The sequence below is a fragment of the Zonotrichia albicollis genome, chromosome 1 (genome assembly GCF_047830755.1).
Source record: "Zonotrichia albicollis isolate bZonAlb1 chromosome 1, bZonAlb1.hap1, whole genome shotgun sequence".
NCBI lineage: Eukaryota > Metazoa > Chordata > Aves > Passeriformes > Passerellidae > Zonotrichia > Zonotrichia albicollis.
In genome coordinates this window covers 148,019,196-148,038,175 of record NC_133819.1, presented here as the reverse complement: position 1 = coordinate 148,038,175, position 18,980 = coordinate 148,019,196, and the positions used below count along the sequence as shown (strand labels likewise).

Here is an 18,980-nt window from a genome sequence, read left to right as displayed (position 1 = left end):
TGTACTATTTTCCAAAAAATAAAATTTTGTTATGGAGCCAAAAATAGATTTAATAAGATGCATTTTATCCAGTTCTCACATGTCTGATAAGGAGCAAAAAAGGCATAAATTAGTACTTTTTTTTTTTTTTTTTAACTGAAACTATTCAGGAGTAATAAAGGTTCCAAAAGTGGGAACTTAAACACACTCAACAGGATGTTTCATGTATAAAGGCTGGCATCATAACACCATTCTGCAGATTACAAAGAAGGGTTAGGATCAAGGTTTTAAACTTCCTTTTGCAAGTCTTCTGAGGCTTTGCTTCAACTTCTCCTGGATATCTCAGGGATGCTGCCTATTGAAACTGTTTTATCCAACTCTGAGACAAAGCCTTTAAAGCTTTGCTTCAACAAAAGTATTATTCATTGAAATCCATTTCTGCTAAAAAAGAATCGGAGCTTTGTAACTGAGATTGAGATCTTCAGCTCAATGGCTGTAGAATCTCAGTAGCAACAGAATTGAACTTCACTTAAGGAATATGCTAACAGAGCACTTCAATTTGAGAGAAAAGTGTCTTGGAGTTTAAGACAAGCCTTGAAGTAAGGACAAGTCAAACAGACACACTTTAACTTTCCTTTAGAATATATGTGAAAAATGGTGATGACAAATCCACAATCTTTTACTGTCATCTCCAAATCAAACACTAATGGCATTTAAATTTACCCTGAAGAACCTTCAATAGTTGCAGATCAACTTTGAAGAATTCAAACTAAGCTCTGTAACAGTGTATCTCTTGCATAAAATGCAGATTTGAAAAAATCATTTACCAAAATCCAGAGGACAGAACCTGTGATGTTAGAAATGTAGTACTCTAAAAAACTATTGACATATGCACATACTAGGTACTAACAGTGTAAATTAGTTATCAAGCTTTGGTGATAGGAAACAACCAAAGAATAGCTTCTGTATCCCAGAAATATTACCTGAAGGATATGGAAAATGAAATAAACTTTAAATAGTACTGCAAATATACCCATACTGAGAGTCTGTAGCAAAACCATTACAGGCATCTGTGGCAAAGTTACAAACAGCTATTAAAAAAAAAATTAAAAAAACCAAACAACAACAACACCCCCCCCAAAAAAAAACTAAAACAAACAAAAAACAACAACAAAAACCAACAACAATTAAAAAAAAAAAAAAAAAAAAAAAAAAAAAAAACACCCCCTCCAAGACCAAATGAGGTCTCCAATTTGAAATAACTCTTGTATGGCTGATTACAAAAACAAGGGGTGAATCTTGGTATATAATTAACACTACTCAGATACTCAGAACATTAAAATCAAGAAAGCAGTATATATATGTTTACACAATATTACAAAAGACAAGAACAACAATTTGATGATTGAGAGAATTTTTTCTCCCAGCATACAACCCACAATAAGAATAATTTCTTTAAATTAAGATTCACTCTGCATGGCATTTGAATAATTTTCAGGAGATATGTAACTAAGCAGATCTATATAAATGGAATATTTCCTTAGTGCTGCTTCTTCTAAAATGCCTCATCATCTGAGGTTAAATGCTTCAGGGTATTATTAAAAAATTAGTTCACAAGAAATGCATTGAAACAAGTAATTAGTTTACAACTTGCATTCAGAACTGCAAGTTTCAAGTTGCATTGACAAGAACTGTACACAAAACAGAAGAAAAGATCACCACAATTAACAGTTACATTTAGGTGCTGCAGCCACAATCCCTGTATTCTGTAACATAAACAGTTATTAACTTTATTTAGGTTTTGTTTTCACACTTGAGACTTTGAAGGAGTTTCAATTGCCATCCCAGTACTGCAGTGAAGATGGGGGATGCTGGAGTAAAAACAATACATCTCCTGTGACAAAGAAAAACAGCAAAAGCAGTGGACTTTGCCTACTCCCAAATCAAACAAAAGCCACTTTTCACAAAGTGCCACTCAAACAAGAAAATCCAAATTCTAACTTCAGACCATCTCTGTATCGTTTCATCATGACTATGAAAACTTAGTAGTACCATAAAAAAAGAAAAGCATTCTGTAAATTGGAGATTCTGCCTGAAATTCACATCAACCAAGGTAAGAGATTTACTGCTGTCAGCTCCATAGGGCCCAAACACAGAGTGCACCTAAGGAGCAATTCAAAACCAGAAATCAAGGTGCTCACAGTAGGACTGAACATCTCCTATGCTGTGCACTGCTTCTTTATAAAGGCAGCATTCAAGTTCCACAAGAGCACTGTTAATTCGGTCCAAATGAATTAAACTTCCATCAATAAATGATGGTTGTTTCCCCAATCTTTTGCTCTTCTTTTGGGAATCCTTCATGGTTTTCTTGGGGGAGAAATTGTGTTTGAAGGGAGAAGCTTGAAATGCATAGATTCCAATGAAATTCCACATACCTGGACAAAGCAGGAACTGGCACTCCTCTCGCTCGAATCGATGCTTTTCCACGGACAACTGGAACTTCTGCAGTTTCTGAGCCACCATTTAAATATGTCAATTCTTGAAGCTGTGCCTGTCTGATTTCATCATTGTAGTCCTAAAACAAGGGAGAGACAAAGTGAGAAAAAAAATCTAATTGTTTACCCAACACTCTCAGGAAATACTGCTCCTGAAAGTCTCCTCTTAAAAAGCTGAACATTCCACTGAAAAAGTTTAATTTAGATAATAAGATAGGAATAATATTCAGTCCAAACACTATTAGAGAATTGTACACAATAATTCTACATAATTCTTCCATTTTTTGCTCGGGCATGTTTTTCTTCCATTTGCATATATTTTATGTAGCTTTACCAATTAAAATTTCAAAGTTAAAAGGATGCAGAGATAGGAGGAAACCAGAAAAAAAAATCAAGATCCCATATTCTAAATTGAGATCTAGTTTGTAGCTTCAGCTGTAGAATGACTGTGTGCTAAAAGCAGGAAAAAGAGAAGAGAGTTGCAAAAGAGTAGAGAATAAACACACTGTTGAGAACAGCACATAAAAATGAAGGAATAGATTCGGAATCTACACTTTTAAAGTCAGGTGTTAGAGAATGAACACAGGAATTCATTCAATACACACGCACAGAGTTATCTAATAAGAAGAGCTCAAAAAATTAAATTCTATAATATGCAATGGTAAAAATGCCAAGGGCATATGGCTTATTTCTGTCTGCACAAATCCTCTACTCTCAAGGTCTAGTAAAAGGAAAGCTCATGTTTTTACAGACAGAATTAATATGGTACTTCTCAAGCACAGTTTTCAGGGACCTTGAGTCAACCTCCAAAACAAGCAGAGCACACAGGAATAAAACAGACCCAGCACTGAACTCTGGAGATACAAGTATTTTTCTATCATTTCTCCTCCACTTAAAGTGAGCCAAGCAGAATGCAACCATAAAGGTGAATTAAAGATAACTATTTTACCCAAGGTGCATCTGTACTAACTGAGAATCAAAATATTAATAGGTGCTCCCATAGGAACAAAGGGATACTTCTGGTACAACAGCTCTTCTGCAAATCCTCCCATTTCATGAAGGAGGGTTTGTTCTAACACCACCCATTTTGCAACTCAATGACAAAACAAAGAATCTGCATCTCACTGCAAATCTGAGTTTATTACATTTATTCACTAGACAAGGACCAAAAGATTGTCAGGCAGTCCTAAAGACTCTGAAACATAACCCTGCATTGAAAGGAGATTAGAACTTCCATGAATTCAAATCTCTCAATTATCCTTGAAGCATTCTGCTTCTCCTAGACTTCTATAAATGGAAATAAAAAAGCTGTCCTTTATATGCCATTGCTGAAGGAACTTACTGGTGTTAAAAGAAGAAGCACCATAACAGCATTTTGTCCAAATTGCCTTAAATAAGTTCTGAAATTTAACTCCCAACTGCCCACCTGAGATCATCCTCAATTTAGCAGCAGAAACAAAACAGAAAATATGAAAAAGACTGAACTAACAGTTTCAAATGGCATAACTGAAGCTTTTGAGAAACAGAGTCAATTATTAAATGGCCAGGACCCAATACATAACCAATCCATCACAGGGAGAAGACTAAAAACAGGACACTGAACTGTGTTCTGGCCAGCTACTGTACAGAAACCCACTTTGTATTTTTTTGTGTTGCTGGATCAGAGCTGGCTACAAATGCTGGATCAGAGCTGGCTATGTCCTCTATAGAACAAAACACCAAGACACTGTACCACCAACATGCAGTATCAAAGTTCTGGCAGCCTGTATCAGATGCCCTTTATAATTTCTTCACAAAACATCTTTTTCAGAACTGTGCCCCTGGAAAAGTACCTTTGATGATTTTTTACTCAATTAATTTAATCTCCTAGCAAAGATGTGCTCAGATTGCCACTGTGTGTGTTGGGTCCCTTTTTCTTTTCTCCCTGATGCCTTCTCACTTTCCTGCAGCACAATACCAGACACAGCAGCAGCCTTAGGTCACAGAGAAGGGCTCCACTGTGCACAGCACAGAACAGAAAACATGGCCCTTATCACAGATGCCAGAGGCAGCAGGAGGATGCAGAGTGAAGGGGCAGTACAAGGCAGCCACGATAAGCTGCAGTGTTAATCCATTAGACTCTGAAATGGATTCCTCAATTAAAAGTAGCAGACGGTCAATTTATGAATACTCACTGCTGGAAACAGTGCACTTCAAGTCAAATTAAGCAGACAATAATCTTTTCCTCACCTAGAAGATAGACATGGAAACCCTTTAGACTGCATCCCTCCTCTGAACAGCTTAGGCAGTGGCAGCACTTGAATTTCAGTCAAATGTTGCTACTGAATTTCAACTGAATAGATGTACTCTCACTTTATGAATAAATTGCCTACCCTGACTAACTACAGTCTTATCCAACCATCGAGGGTGCATTTACACCAAGATCCATGCAGGAGATTTTCATCCCACCAGTCCCCACACTTACATGATGTAACTAAACTGTCTTTAAAATTTTATCCATGATTTTCACCCAGTGAGATAAACACACTGGCAGCAAGCAGCTCTTCTTGGGATCACTCTAGCTTAAGACCTTATTTCAATTTATCACTCAAACCATCAGCTAAGCTATTTATTTATATCATGTTAGGACAGGTCCCTACAAAACCCTTTGTAGCTTTGCAAAGGACTCAAGTAGATCTTTATCCTGACAGTGAGCAATCAGTAATTATCAGGTTTCCTTTTTACACCTCACAGATACTTGCCAGGTTACTTAAGGAAAAGTCTGTGAGAGCTTCCAAAGGCCACCAGACTCTTCAAAATGCCATTAAAAGCTATTTCATCACCACATCTTACAAATCAAATATGCAGATGGTAGGACAAACTACAGGAAAAGGTTATGAATCCTGTTCACATTGTCATATAACTGGCATAGATTGTTCTCTCAAAGACATGTCTATACTTGGCTTTAAAGACAAGGAAAACAAGAATCTCTGGTAACCAAAGGCAAAGGGTAATTAGTGCTGTATCTGTCAGAAAACAAATGACTGCCCCTGCTCAAAAATTAAGCAAAACAGGCTAAGTTCTAATGGCCAAAACTGCCATAGCCATAGAAACACAGAATAGTTTGGGATGGAAAGGGCCTTAAAGACCATTTCATTCCAACTCTCCAGCCATGGGCAGAGACACTTCCCATGAGACCAGGATCCTCAGGACTCCATCCAGGCTGGCCTTGAAACCCTGGCATTATACAGGGGCAGGTGAGGTTGAAAGTACCTGGCATTTTGACCTGACAGAAGTAATTCTGAGATATCCAATATCAAGGACAACACCCACCAATCTAATACTCGAACAAGAGTGCTGAAACAGAGTCTGGACAGAATAAGGAGAACTAAAGAGTCTGGATAATTTAAAGGAAGGTAAAAACATATACTAAAAGAAGCCACAATTCCAACTGCAGAAGAAAGGTAAGACTTAAGAAAACATAAGCACAGCCAAAAATACCCTCAAAACCAGTTTTTTATGTTTTGGGTTGAGTCATGCCAATAGTTTAAATGAAATTACACCACTGCAGCGGCTTGAGGTTAAATTTCAATGCAAGGATGCTTGCCCATGGATCCAAAGATCCAATAAGAGAGACTGAGGCTTTTTTGCTATAGTCAGCTACCACAAGGATATTCTGTATTCTGCATTCTAGCACCAAACACGATGTTATGTTCAGCACTGATCTGAAAAATGAACAGTAAGCATATTCATAAATTGGGTCTAGCATCTAAAACTGTAAGAAATCAGAGTGAGCCTACATTGTAAGGAGAATGCAAATTATGACCATAATCATATATACTCATAGCAGGACATCTTTCCTGAAATAAAACAGGTAATTTCTTAAGAAAGCTTCAACAGATCTTGAAGGGAAAAAAAAAAACCAAACAAAAACAGCACAAAAAAAAAAAACCAAAACAAAAAAAAAACCAAACAAACACCCAAGCTGCATTTGGCAGCAGCGAACCAAACAGTGGTTCTAGAGAAGAAAAACCTGCTCCTTATTCCTTCAGTGGCTGCTGCAAGGGGGGGGCAGGCGAAAGAGATTAAAGCATTTAGAGCAATTCTGATAAGCTTACATTTGAAAAGCCAAAGGGAAATTAAGACAGTGTTGGCTTGATCCCACAGTTCAGGGAAGATTATGTAGCATCAGTTCAGCTCAGTATAATAAAGATGCAATGATCAAAAAATAAAGATGGAAGAGTGTATAAGCACCAGTCAATGGAATTGCTCATTATCAGTCTGTAATTCTACTGGCTTAACACACTAGTGACCAGGTTTTGATAAGCTTACCTCATTTATGGCAACATTAGGGAAATCAAGCTCAGTGAAGAAAAATAAGACCTCTGATGAAGAGGATCAGGCGTATTCGTCCCCTCAGCACGTGCAAGAAACATTTATCAAGTTAAACATATTTCTATCTAAAAAAGGCAGCTGTTTGCTGTCTAGAACAGCCAATAATTTAATTCTCCTTATCTCTCCACACCATTAAATCATGAATCATGTAAATAGAGAAACCTTTGACATTATGACAGCCCAGCATTCCTACAAATATTCTGTAGAGTATCCCCTGTCTGATGGGTTAGGATGTCTGAAAGCAGTATGCTCATTCATCTCTTTTCATACGCATCAAGAAAAAAAGCAATTTGGAACCTGCAGACAAATGTACAATATGAAGCTTGATCTTTTATAAGATGAGAACCTAACACCCAGGACATCTTTGCTTTTTAACTGTCCTAAAGTGCATCTACATAAGGTTATTTCACATCAGGACATATTCCTACTGAACTTACTGACAATTGTCATTTTTCATCCTTTGGTTCATACCACAGTGTAGTATTGGGGCACATGAACTCACTTCATCCAGACAAAAACAAGTCAGAAGAAACACTCCAGGAGCACACAGCTCCAGTCACCTGGAGACTTAGTTTCATAAAAGAGCTTAAGCTGGAAAGGACCAAGAAGAATCATTTAGGTTCAAATCCTGGCCCTGCACAGGACACCTCTAGAATCCCACCATTGCCTGAGAGCATTGTCCATTTCCTCAACTCTCTCAGGCTTGGTGCTGTGACCATCTCCCAGGGGTTCTGGTGCCCAGCCACTCTCTGGGTGGTTACACAGATGTGGACTAGGTTTGGTACCAACTATAACTCCCAAAATACACACAGGAGCTCTGTTAAGTCACCAGCACCAACTGTACAAGAGACAACCCCAGCTGGTCCCCAATACAGCCACTCTGGCTCCACTCAGACATTTCCAAGCTGCTGTCACTCACACACATGCCTCAGGAAGCTTTCCTTGGCCAGGTCCCCACAATTCCCAGATCTAACACAAATAAACACTAACACTTGGGTAACATTTTCCACAGTATAAATAAACAGAAGTCAATGCACCTTGAGAATGCTTTGCTTTCTATACTATCTTTGATCACCAATAGAGGCTGAAGAAATGTTCCCTTTAACAGGTGGGAACTTCACACAGAGAAACATCACCTCAAGTGCCCCAGAACTTCCTAAGAGAGGCTGGATTTTTTCAAGCAGTTTAAGATTGAAAAGAAGTACAGTTGCTTCTTACATGAGGAGCAGATAAAGTTATCTTCTAATAGAAGACATTAGAAACCCATTAACTGGATATATCCCAAACCTGGAGTACAAAATTGTACTGAAAACCAGATGTCATTTTATACACCCATAGAATGGAAGCTGAAGTATACACCAGAGAACAAGTATAGCTCATGTATCACTAGTATTGTGATAAAAATGAAGATACAAGATAAACCTGTATTGATTCTCAGCACTCAATACTAAACCAGGATTACAGGTGAGAGAAATACTAAAGCTTCAAATGTATTAATTCTTAAACTGATGCTTCATATTTACACAGAAAACATTAAAGGCACACATTTTACAGACTTTTACAATTATTTGTAGTCTGTGATACCTTGCATATGATTAGTTAAGCAAGAATAAGTTTCTCTTTTACTGTAGATCAAGTCATGAGATTTATGCGGACAGTTACAGATTCACCCAGTAAACTGCCTGTATCAAAATGCAAAGTATTTGACAATCATCATTTCTTTCACAAAGGAAATCAAGCAATATGACCTGACCAATATTGTGCACTGTTCAGAATCACAGAACAGTTTGGGTTGGAAGGGATCTTAAACATCATCTAGTTCCAGCCCCCTGCAATGGGCAGGGACACTTTTGCTAGACCAGCTTACTCAGTTTTAGAGATAACAATTCTCACTCAAGACTACCAGAATTCTCATTAAAAAAAAAAAATACTAACAGGGATGAGGAACTTCTTGATTTCTTCCAATGCATGTCCCATTCTGGCATATGCTTCTGCAGGTGGAGCAAATACCTCAATTAAAACATGTAGGTCATCATTTAGGTGGAAATACTTTGCCTCTCCACTTTTTCTCAACTCTTCCTCCTAGAAGATAAGAAAAAGATTGTTTTTACACATTTGTGTTTGAAACATTGCAATGCAAGTGTTGAAGTTTCTCCAGAGGAATTTGCAGACACTGTTCACTCATGTTCAGATGTCTGCAAATAAAAAAGTAACACTAAGTAAGAGCCAACAGTTTCTGCTCACAGACAGAAACTGTAGCACAAGGAGGAATGCTTCCAAGAGTTTTCCCAGGTGCATCAGTTTCATGAAGAAGACACTTTTTTCTTGAAAGTAAAGACTACAGAAACAGGTTTGATCTAATATTCCACAAGAGCAAGCTTCTTTTACCAATATTATTTCAATCTCAGCATTACAGTGCTGTTCTCACTGCAGTTTTTATCCAATGAGTGCATCCTTCACAGAACTGTGCTATTTGGACATAAAGTTAACAGCATATGAAATGAGGGAAGAGAACATTAGCAAAAAGGGTTCACTAGCTATTTCAGTAGCAAGCTTATTTCTTTCATCTTCCTTCACCCAACCCGCTTCAATGACTGCAAAGCTGAGTTCAGTGGAGTAAAGCAGAGCTCAGTTCTCAAATACTGACATTCACATGCAAAATATTCACACACCAAAAGGGCAGCAATTGCATTTTTCAAGCTGCCCCTTGCCTGTGTGTACTTGACTAGTCCAAAGGGATGAAACCAGCACTAACACTACTTTCTCATTTAAAAAAAAGTATTTATTACAGTTGTCCATTTTTTTTTCATATAGGTCCTAAGATACAATGATAACATTATATCAAATAATTAGCAGTTCTGTTGTCTAAAAAGCTAACACTCCCCTGCAGCTTCCTGTATTTGGCAAGCACCAGGTAAGCACTTCACCCTTAAGATTACTACAATTGTAAATTGCAATGATAGTTGAAATCTCCCCTGCAGACCCCTAATTATGGGTTGAAGTTTATATGTGGCAATCCATTTCTGCTCCTCATGAATAACATTCTTATCAACATGATTTGTGTTTAACTATGAAAATGCTTAAAACAGAAAAATAAAAAAAAAACAGTCTAGATCACTGTCAGAGCACCCAGACCAAGAATATTAAGAGGTCACTCAGCAGGATTAGACTCTGTCACTAAAATCATTATTTTGTCAATAAAAATAAGAGATCATAAAAATAGAAAGTAACCTAATATAAAATTCACAGCTCAAATATTTAGTTTTAATAGGAACTGCTTCTCAGTTAAATACTTTAGGCACAGTTACTCAAAACATACGAGTCACTAGCCCAGAGGAGGAAGAAAGTTGAGTTCCCTATATACTGGTTTTTAGTATATACTTGCACCACATGCTACCCGTCCTTTTCTCCTAAAGAGGAAAAAAAATCACTATGCAGTTAGTTTGTGCAGAAAAAAGAGTGTTAAGAAACTTCCTTCCTCTGTTTATCAATCAAGTTGGCTGATAAAAGCAATAAGCACTAGAAGACTCACCATTTTCTGCATAGGATCTGGTAAAAAAGCATTTCAATCAGCAGCTTCAACGAAACAGACAGAATTTCAATGCAGGTTTTTTTAAGATCATTCCCATCACCAAACTTGTAAGATCACTCTGTGCTTTTTTTGCTAAGTTCACTTTATTATTGTATTTTATTTTAGTTCTGTAACATGACTTGGCAATGATTCCATTACTTTCTCCATTACTTGCAAAGACAGAAGTTGGACTTTGATGATCCATATGGGCACCTTCTAGCTTGGGACATTCTGTGATTCTATGAAAATAGTACACACTAAAACTCTTATACCAGCACACAAATGAAAATGAGCTCACTCACTCACTGGCTACATCTCACAACCTTGGGAAAACATTATGCATTTCAAGGTTTGTTTCATTTCCCATGAAGATCAACACAAAAGCCACAACTTGTTCCCATTCCAGTATCCCTCTTTGACATTTAGCTCCCATAAAATACTCTGCCTTCCTTTATGTGACATCTATTGGCTTGATTCCACTGCATGTGGAATCTTGGCCTGGCTGCCCAAAGAGAGACATTAACCAATAATCAATATTAGGATCTCCGATGCGTTTTATCTGTTCCAATTTTCGTTACAAGGTTTGTTCTCCTCCTCAGAAATTTAAAGCTAAGTATCAAAACTCCACTGATATAGTCAGGCCTTACCTTTGTCTTGTCCCTCATGGAACCTTTTCCCAAAATAGACATTTTTGTCAGTGTTTCTTCCTGTAAACGCTTTAGAGAATTACCACGTGGACCCAAAAGTTTTCCCACAAAGTTGAACTGTAAGAAAGCAAACAAACAAAAAACCAACACATTAACTTAATTGGATTTCTAATTGTAAATTAAGGAGCAATGAGTAAATAAAAGGGATATTTTGCTGAAACAGCTTTTGATCATAGGTGCAAATGATTAGATCATAAATTAAAAAATATTCAGTACAATCACATAGTACAATTTATAGAATGTCAGTGGCTCCAGCAAAACAGAAGTATCTGAACTCAAGGGTAATCTGGTGTCCACTACAGGCTGCCTGGTCAAAAGGAGCTTTGACAAAGTCCCCTTGCTCCAGCTAACAGGAGGCATCGTGCCCAAGGCTTCTGTCCTGCTGAGGGACTCCAACCACCCCAATGTCTGCTGGCAAAGTGGCAAGGAGAGCTGCAGGCAACCCTGGAGACCCCTGGAATGCATGTGGGACAATTTCCTGACCCAGGTTACAGACAGAGCTACCAGAGAGGAGGCATTATGGGATCTGCTGGTCACCAAAGGAAATAGGGACATCAGGATTGGAGGTAGCGATCATGCACTGGATGTGGATCAGGTTAGGAGTAAAGCTGGGCTCATGAATTTTAGGGAAGCAGACTTCCAGCTCTTTGGGGAGCTAGTCAGCGGGATCCCCTGAGAGAGCACCCTCAGGGATGAGGGAGTGGAACAGAGCTGGCAGATCTTTAAGGAAGTCTTCTACTGAACACAATAGTTAGTGATTCCCAGCAGCGAGAATTCAGGCAAGAGACCCGCATGGCTGAGCAGGGACAGGCTGGGCAAACTAAAGGGCAAGAAATAAATACACAGACAGTGGGAAGTTAAGACAGGTGACCTGGGAAGAGTATAAAGTCTGGTTGTGTAGAGTTGGGGTGAGGAAGGCCCAAGCACAGCTGACACTGAATCTGGCAAAAGACACAAAGAGCAACAGAAAGGGCTTCTCCAGATGTCTCAATCAGAAAAGGAAGGTTAAAGAAGCTACTGTTCCCCCTTTGCCCTGATAACCAATGCTAGAAAACTGGTTGCAACAGATAAGAAGGTTGAAGCACTCAACAACTGAAGTGATGCAATCATGTTAAAAAGACAGTTTTAGGCAGAAATAAAATATACTGGTGCTGAACAGCAAACAAGCTTAAGCCTTATGGCCTCAAATTTATGAAACAGTTTGGAAGTTCTTTGCTTGTCCCTCTACTACCATGTCACTGAAGAGCCCAGATGGGCTGCACTGATCTCCCTGTTCATCTGGAGTTACTTGAAAGGACCTAACAATGGGGCAATGGCAGTCCCAAATGTCCTGCTGCTACACTGGAAATGCTGATGGAACAAAGGTCCAGCTGCACTCACCCTACAATGCACCAAGTCTACAGCTCCAGTTTATTTCTTTCAGCTTTAGACAAAAAGGAAAACAAGCATTAAAGGTCAACTAAATATGGAAATATAAGTTTATTCCTCCTATTAGTTGAAAATGCAATTCCCAATGAAGACCTGACACAATACTATTAAGAAAGTGGCTTACAGATCACTAAAGTCCACAGAGCTTATTAAATTTAAGCTTGTATGAACCAGCCTTTTCTGAAATTATCGGGTCACATCAAAAAATTCTCAGGAAATTTTTTTTTTTTTTTTTTTTAGAGTTGTCCATTTTTTTCATATAGGTCCTAAGATACAGTCAATAAAAATATTAATCAGAGAGACTGAACAGATACAGGCAAAAATTTCCCTTGCTGAGAATATTCAGGACACAAGGCCACTGATGGGGTCCTGTGCAATTTAATTTACAATCGTTATTTCAACAGAAGGTTGAACATCTGAAGGCACAGATGTTCTCTAGAGATTCCTTTATCTTGGACTTCTGATTTTACTGTGTCTGAAGATATAACTAAGGAAAGCAAACCAATTGAAACAATTTGTAACAGATTTGAACCTTGAGAAGTCGATTACTTCTTAGCGAGAGTTTCCTTAAAGGAAGCTCATAGTTCAGCTCAAAGTAAATCTTTCATGTAGAGGAACACCACCTCAGTTTTTCAAGCATTACTTAAGATTACTTATGCCTATTTATAACAGCTTTTTAAGCTACTGGGAACAAAAGTAAACACTCTTTACTGCAGCTATATTCTTTCAGTTAAAACCAAGTAGTTTAATGTTGTGTAAATCTAAAACTTGATGTACCAAACTTAAATACCTCCAAAAGTTTTCATCTTTTAAAAACCATGAAAGCTCTAGTGCCAAAGTCAGACACTACAGAAGCTGTACAAGGACTGCACAGATGACATGTTCTAGACACACTTAATGAACATGAAAATGTATTGTCCGCATCCTGAGATCCACTGAACTATTCTTCTCTGTGAACCGAGACTCCAAATATTTGATTTGACAAGTCTGAAGCATAAGAAACTTGTGTTGCAAGTCTGAAATTCTGCTAATTTAAAAGCACAATGTTTATAGGTGTAGCTTAAAAGCACAAACAAAAGTTAGTAAAATATGGCTTGAAACACACTCAGAAAGCATTTTTGCTCCCACATAAAACTGAGAGGCTTTGGAACATTTCAGTTGCTTATTCCACAAATAAAACCCATTTATGGATATTGAAGGAATCCTTACAGTAGAGAACAGATTATTTACTTTGAACATGCAATGCATTTTGTTCAAACTATTGGTTTATCTCCCTTTTACATCAAATTGGAACATGTGATCAAAGGTTTATTTTGAGATATTTCATAGATAGAGAAACACTCAAAGTATCAGTCATTAAGTTACTACTATTACTTATACACTGCTTTCAATCATATAATAGACTACCTCAAACCTAAGGGTACAAATCCAGCACACAGTAAAAGAAATGTTACTTACAAAATTAACAAATCCTGTTTATATGCTGGTGTTACAGAAGCAAGTCAGCCTGGCAGATCCAGATAAGCTCTTACACAAGAATTCTCACATACAAGTTGCTATCCACGTTCCACATTTAGGGTTTATTTGCCCCAAGAGCACAAGAACAAAGAACAAATTCAGGTTTATAACTGAACTCAAGCTTATAAACTATCTCTGAATTAGGTACAGTGGATAGTAACAAACAGAAATCTGAGCTGCTCTGCCTGAGTCACACCAGTCACATTCACTAGTGCTGGAACAGAATCAGACATGCCAGACTCCCCTCTTTACTAACCCCTCTCAAACAGCACAATCACCTCCAAACTGCTGTAAATACCAAAAATTGTCCTTACCTTCACCACCTTCATCTTAACATTGTATAAAAGCAGTCCCACTGTACTCCAGTGCAAGCTGGTGAAGTTTTCAGTTCTACAGGACAGATGAACTCTTAAGAGTCGACAATAAATGTCACTCTACACTGGATCACCTTTGTCAAATTAGGAATTGTCTCTGCACTAAGACAGCTTCTAATGTAGCAGGTAAATTCCAGTAAACTATGGACAATGGCATATAAAAGAGGAGATGAAGTCCCCAACTCAAAATTGCTTCTAGACCAGCTCTGAAGGATTTGGCAAATATGGTATCTCAAGCAAAATTACATCTTTGCAAAAACAATATCATAACTCTGATAAACAGACCTGGGAGGAAACAATTAGATAAAATGGGAAAAATTAGCACCTCAGTTACACTTCTAACCAAGTAATTCTCTGCTGTTGAAAAATTGTACCTTCTGAACAAAGTATCATCTGATAATACATTTGTTTGAGCAAAAGTATGCAAGATTTGAAAGGAGCTCTTATTCCTAAAATCTGAGAACTGGTTTACTTGGTGGGTAAAGATACAACATGCAGTACAACAGCCCTTCCTCAAATTCCTGAAACATGGGATTTTTATCTTGACCGTGGTGTCTACTGGCTGGCAAATACTGGTTAACTGTACTGAAGGAGGGCATGTGTTTCCCTTGTACAGATTATTCCAAAGTCTGTAAAAAAATCTCCAATTTAAAATACATCTTAAATATAAAGCATCTTTCAAAATAGAAGCAACGAAAAAATTTTTTTAAGCTTTTTGCTTCAAAATTATCTCCTTTCTCAGCTGTTCATAAATCCTCATTTTAAGAAGCACTTTTTCAGTTATCATACAATGGAGATTATGGGCATCACTCTGTAGCACCCATTTCCTCAGAATCACCAAATCAAAACATGAGTTGAACAGTTGTCTAGAGATTTGCTTCCTTACCACAGCACTGCTTGAAACTATTCCCTGAAAACATTTCTGGAGAAACACAGTTACAAAGAATATTCAAATAACATTATATTCTCTGCAGAACCATTTGATCTACTATATGAATTATAACAACAACAACAACAACAAAAATTAATGCCAGTGTTACCACATTTTTAAATGTATATATTACAGAAAAGGGGATATAATAGAAAAAGTAATCCTTGTTTATCCCCAACCAAGGCAAGTCTGCTAAGAATGGTTCATCCAGCTTAAAACACTTAGTGAAAGTATAAATGCTTGACCAAATGCTTTCCTGTAAAGCCTTAAGCACTCCATTGTTATTAAAGCCATGGAAAGCTTTCTTCATATATTAGTTTTCTGCAATGGTTTCTCTGTGACAGGGTCACTAGAAAAAAAAAAGTTAAGATTCAGAGCACTTTCCCCTGGAATGACCTGAAACAAGGCAAGCTTCAAGGTTTTTCCTATTCATCTCAGAAAGATAAAGTTTTTATAGAAAGGTAAGTGCTTCAAGCATCAATGTTACACCACAAACTACTCTGCTTCATGTAACATGATAATAAGTCTTTAAACATTTATTCATAGCAGAAAATTTTGCTATAAAGCTGCTCAGAAGTTTTCTCTGTGATTACTATTGATGCTTATTTCTCCACATTACTTCTGGTTATGCAATGACATTTTCTCATTTCTGCTTTAAGAAATGAGCTATTATGAAAAATTGCTTTCTAACTAGTCATGTGAATAAAATATTAATCTCTCCATGACTTTACATAACAACGACAGATATATTGTATATGACAATGATATTTTAGAACAGGTATTTTCACTTTAAAAGTTGAGATAAAAGGCTTAAATGGATACCAGTTCCACAAGTCAGTAACTTTTGAGAAAATACATTTAAAGTATCACTTTGGGGAAAAACAGACCATTTCTTCCTAACTTCTGAGATTTACCCAGTATTTAAGTGTAGATCTATGGGCAATTTTTAAAATGGTAGCCTGTCAAAATGGAAATAATTATTCCCCACAGTTTTGATCCATCTCATGGAAAGCCATCATGATTCCATTTACCACCCATGGAAGCTATTTTTTCCACTTAATTCAGAACACCCAAGTTCAGCAAACTGTCAGAGCAAAATCAGGTTCTGAGACTAAACTACTTCACAATGTATATTCATTAAATGTATGGGAGGGGGTAACGCCTTCCTGCCTCACAGCTACACAACAAAGTTCTGAAACACCTTTCACACATGATGGCTCCTCATAGCAGAGCTGGGACAGATCTACAGTCCCTCCACAACAGCATCAGGACCTTCCTCGAGTGGCTAGCTCACTTTGTATGCCTTTAAGTCTGTGTAAGTTTGAAGATTTTCAAGCATGAAACACAACAGAAATACAGGTTTAAGCATCACATTCTCATGCACAACCCAGAGTCAGTTGAGGAATTCACCAGCTCAAAGAGCAAGTCCCTCTAACCTCAGTGCCCTGAGCTAACAAGATCTCATTCCACTACCTGCAGCTTCAACACCCAGCATGCACACAGACTCCTTTCTATAGGTAACTTGATTTAGAAATCAGGTTTACCTCAAAAGGTTGGCCCTTTTCCTATAAGGCTGCACAAAAGCCCAACCTCACTAATCCTTACTTGTAGTAGATGTCCCAGTTACAACAGGACTGCAGACAGCACTACCAAAGCTTATTCAAGCTTCCCCTAAATACCTCAGATTAATTTCTGTATCACAGCTCTTCAGGCCTCTTGGAGGCATCTGCAGAGCTGAACCAAACCAAAAAACTCTAAGACCCTGCACAACCATATTTTGAAAAGATGTGACTGAGCCTGTAATCTATAAAGGAGCTTCCATAAGGTTTTGTCTTACCAGGTAAGACCAGCTATCTGTCACCATATCAAGACACAGTAAATCAGGGACTTTTTTTACAGGAGTCTGTAAGTAACACAAGGAAATTTATTCAACTAATAATTCAAAGTCAAGGAGAAACTGAACATAACCCCTGGGACTAACCATCTTGAGTTATTTCATAGCACAGACAAAATTCAGGTTGTCTTGGTTATTCCATCACCTTCTATCAAGGCCCAGGTATGAAAAAATCCCATTTAGACCAACTATCTGTAGCATAAGATTAAGCATGTTAACTAACACTGCCAAGGGTTGAGTAAGACAAAGGTTCTCAGCTAAAGTATTTAATTACAGAGCATCACAGAAAGAACCAAGAGCTCTCAGGCAGGAGGCCAATCAACCACATCACCAGGAACACTCAACTATCTCTGTACTAAGCAAAAGATCAAAACCTCATCATTTTTCAGGGGTGAGCAAATATGCCCAAAAGCGTGCAATACACACTTTTGAATGTGAGGTCTACCAGTTTCTTTTCCAACAGAAACCCAGCTGCTCTGCACTTTAGTTGAAGAGCTTCTGCTGCACTTAACCTGTCACCTTGCAGGGCTGTCAGAGGTAATTGCACAGGACCCAGCCATGGGCTCATGAGAATGGATGTGACAGGACAGGAAATGTGAGCAGGCATTACCATGCCAGGCTGATCTGATCAGAGCCTGAACTGCCTGACCTGTGCTGAGGCTATTATATGATTTATTCAAGGAATCAGAGTTACAGAAAAGTTTGAAAGAAGGAAAAGGCAATGTAATATACATTTCAGGTCTAGCAAGTTGTCTTGCTTGGGGGCAGGGCACTGATGGGTTGTTTTGGTTCACAGACCTCTTTTATAACAAAAAATTAGGATATGATTAATTAAATATCAATATAAACAAACAGCAGAGGCATCTATCTTTCCCAGAGTCATCCCTGGCAAATGTAAACCAAGGAATAATTATCTACCAACCCTGTCAAAGGAGTTCACCAGTTTTGTCATGCACATCTTGTCCTTAGTGAAGCCACCTTGGCTGTCACCAATCAGCCAACATGGATAAATATCCAACACATGCACTCTACGTAGAGTTCAGGGGAACCAGGATGATTGGAACAACCCCATACCCATCACACAAATCTTGACAAAGCATCTCTAACTTCTGATCCCTCCTCTGAAGACATAAAATACAAATAGGATTAGCACGTCAAAAGTTTATTGATGCAAAAAGATTTTGTTCTCCCACATTCAGGCATCTAAAACTCATGTCACTTACTGCAGATTACAGTATGCCAGGACAAGGTTCTTAGTTTGCCATGTTGAAGTTATGTCATTTCATACAATGTATCATAATTTATTCAATCTCAAAAATAAAACCACAAGTCTGGTTCTAATACCAAGTGACAGCAAATTGCAGTGACTTGCTGTGGTTTAGGGCAGGTGCTTTTCAGAGGTATCAGGAGTACCTATCATAATTCGGAACTGATACTCCCTATACAGAGAGAAATTTTAGCTCATTTTGACTCTACAGAACCTTTAATGAGCAACCTTCATCAAATATCCATTTACATGCAATAAAATGGAAATTTCTGAGAGAAGTTGAGCCCCCAAATATTGGGGTAAAATTATTCTTAAATATTAAGTATCTAGGATTTTATTCACTCAGGCAGAAGAGAGATTTATGTGAATAGAGATATTTTCCTTTCTGTGGAGCAGTCCTAGTAGAGATGAAGGAACTCACATGACATGTCTGTTCTGCACA

At 37.9% G+C, this 18,980-nt stretch overlaps 1 protein-coding gene across 2 annotated transcripts in view; it reads right to left on the bottom strand.

Moving 5' to 3' along the window:
• KHDRBS3 (KH RNA binding domain containing, signal transduction associated 3) overlaps window positions 1-18,980 on the bottom strand; it is a 90,594-nt gene that overhangs the window by 43,205 nt on the left and 28,409 nt on the right. For both annotated transcript variants that reach the window (XM_026790363.2, XM_074557415.1), the window contains exons 3-5: window positions 11,067-11,183; window positions 8,784-8,930; window positions 2,415-2,554 (exon numbers count right to left, since the gene is read on the bottom strand). In XM_026790363.2, the coding sequence (XP_026646164.1) occupies window positions 2,415-2,554; window positions 8,784-8,930; window positions 11,067-11,183 (404 nt within the window). The remainder of the gene's footprint in view (window positions 1-2,414; window positions 2,555-8,783; window positions 8,931-11,066; window positions 11,184-18,980) is intronic.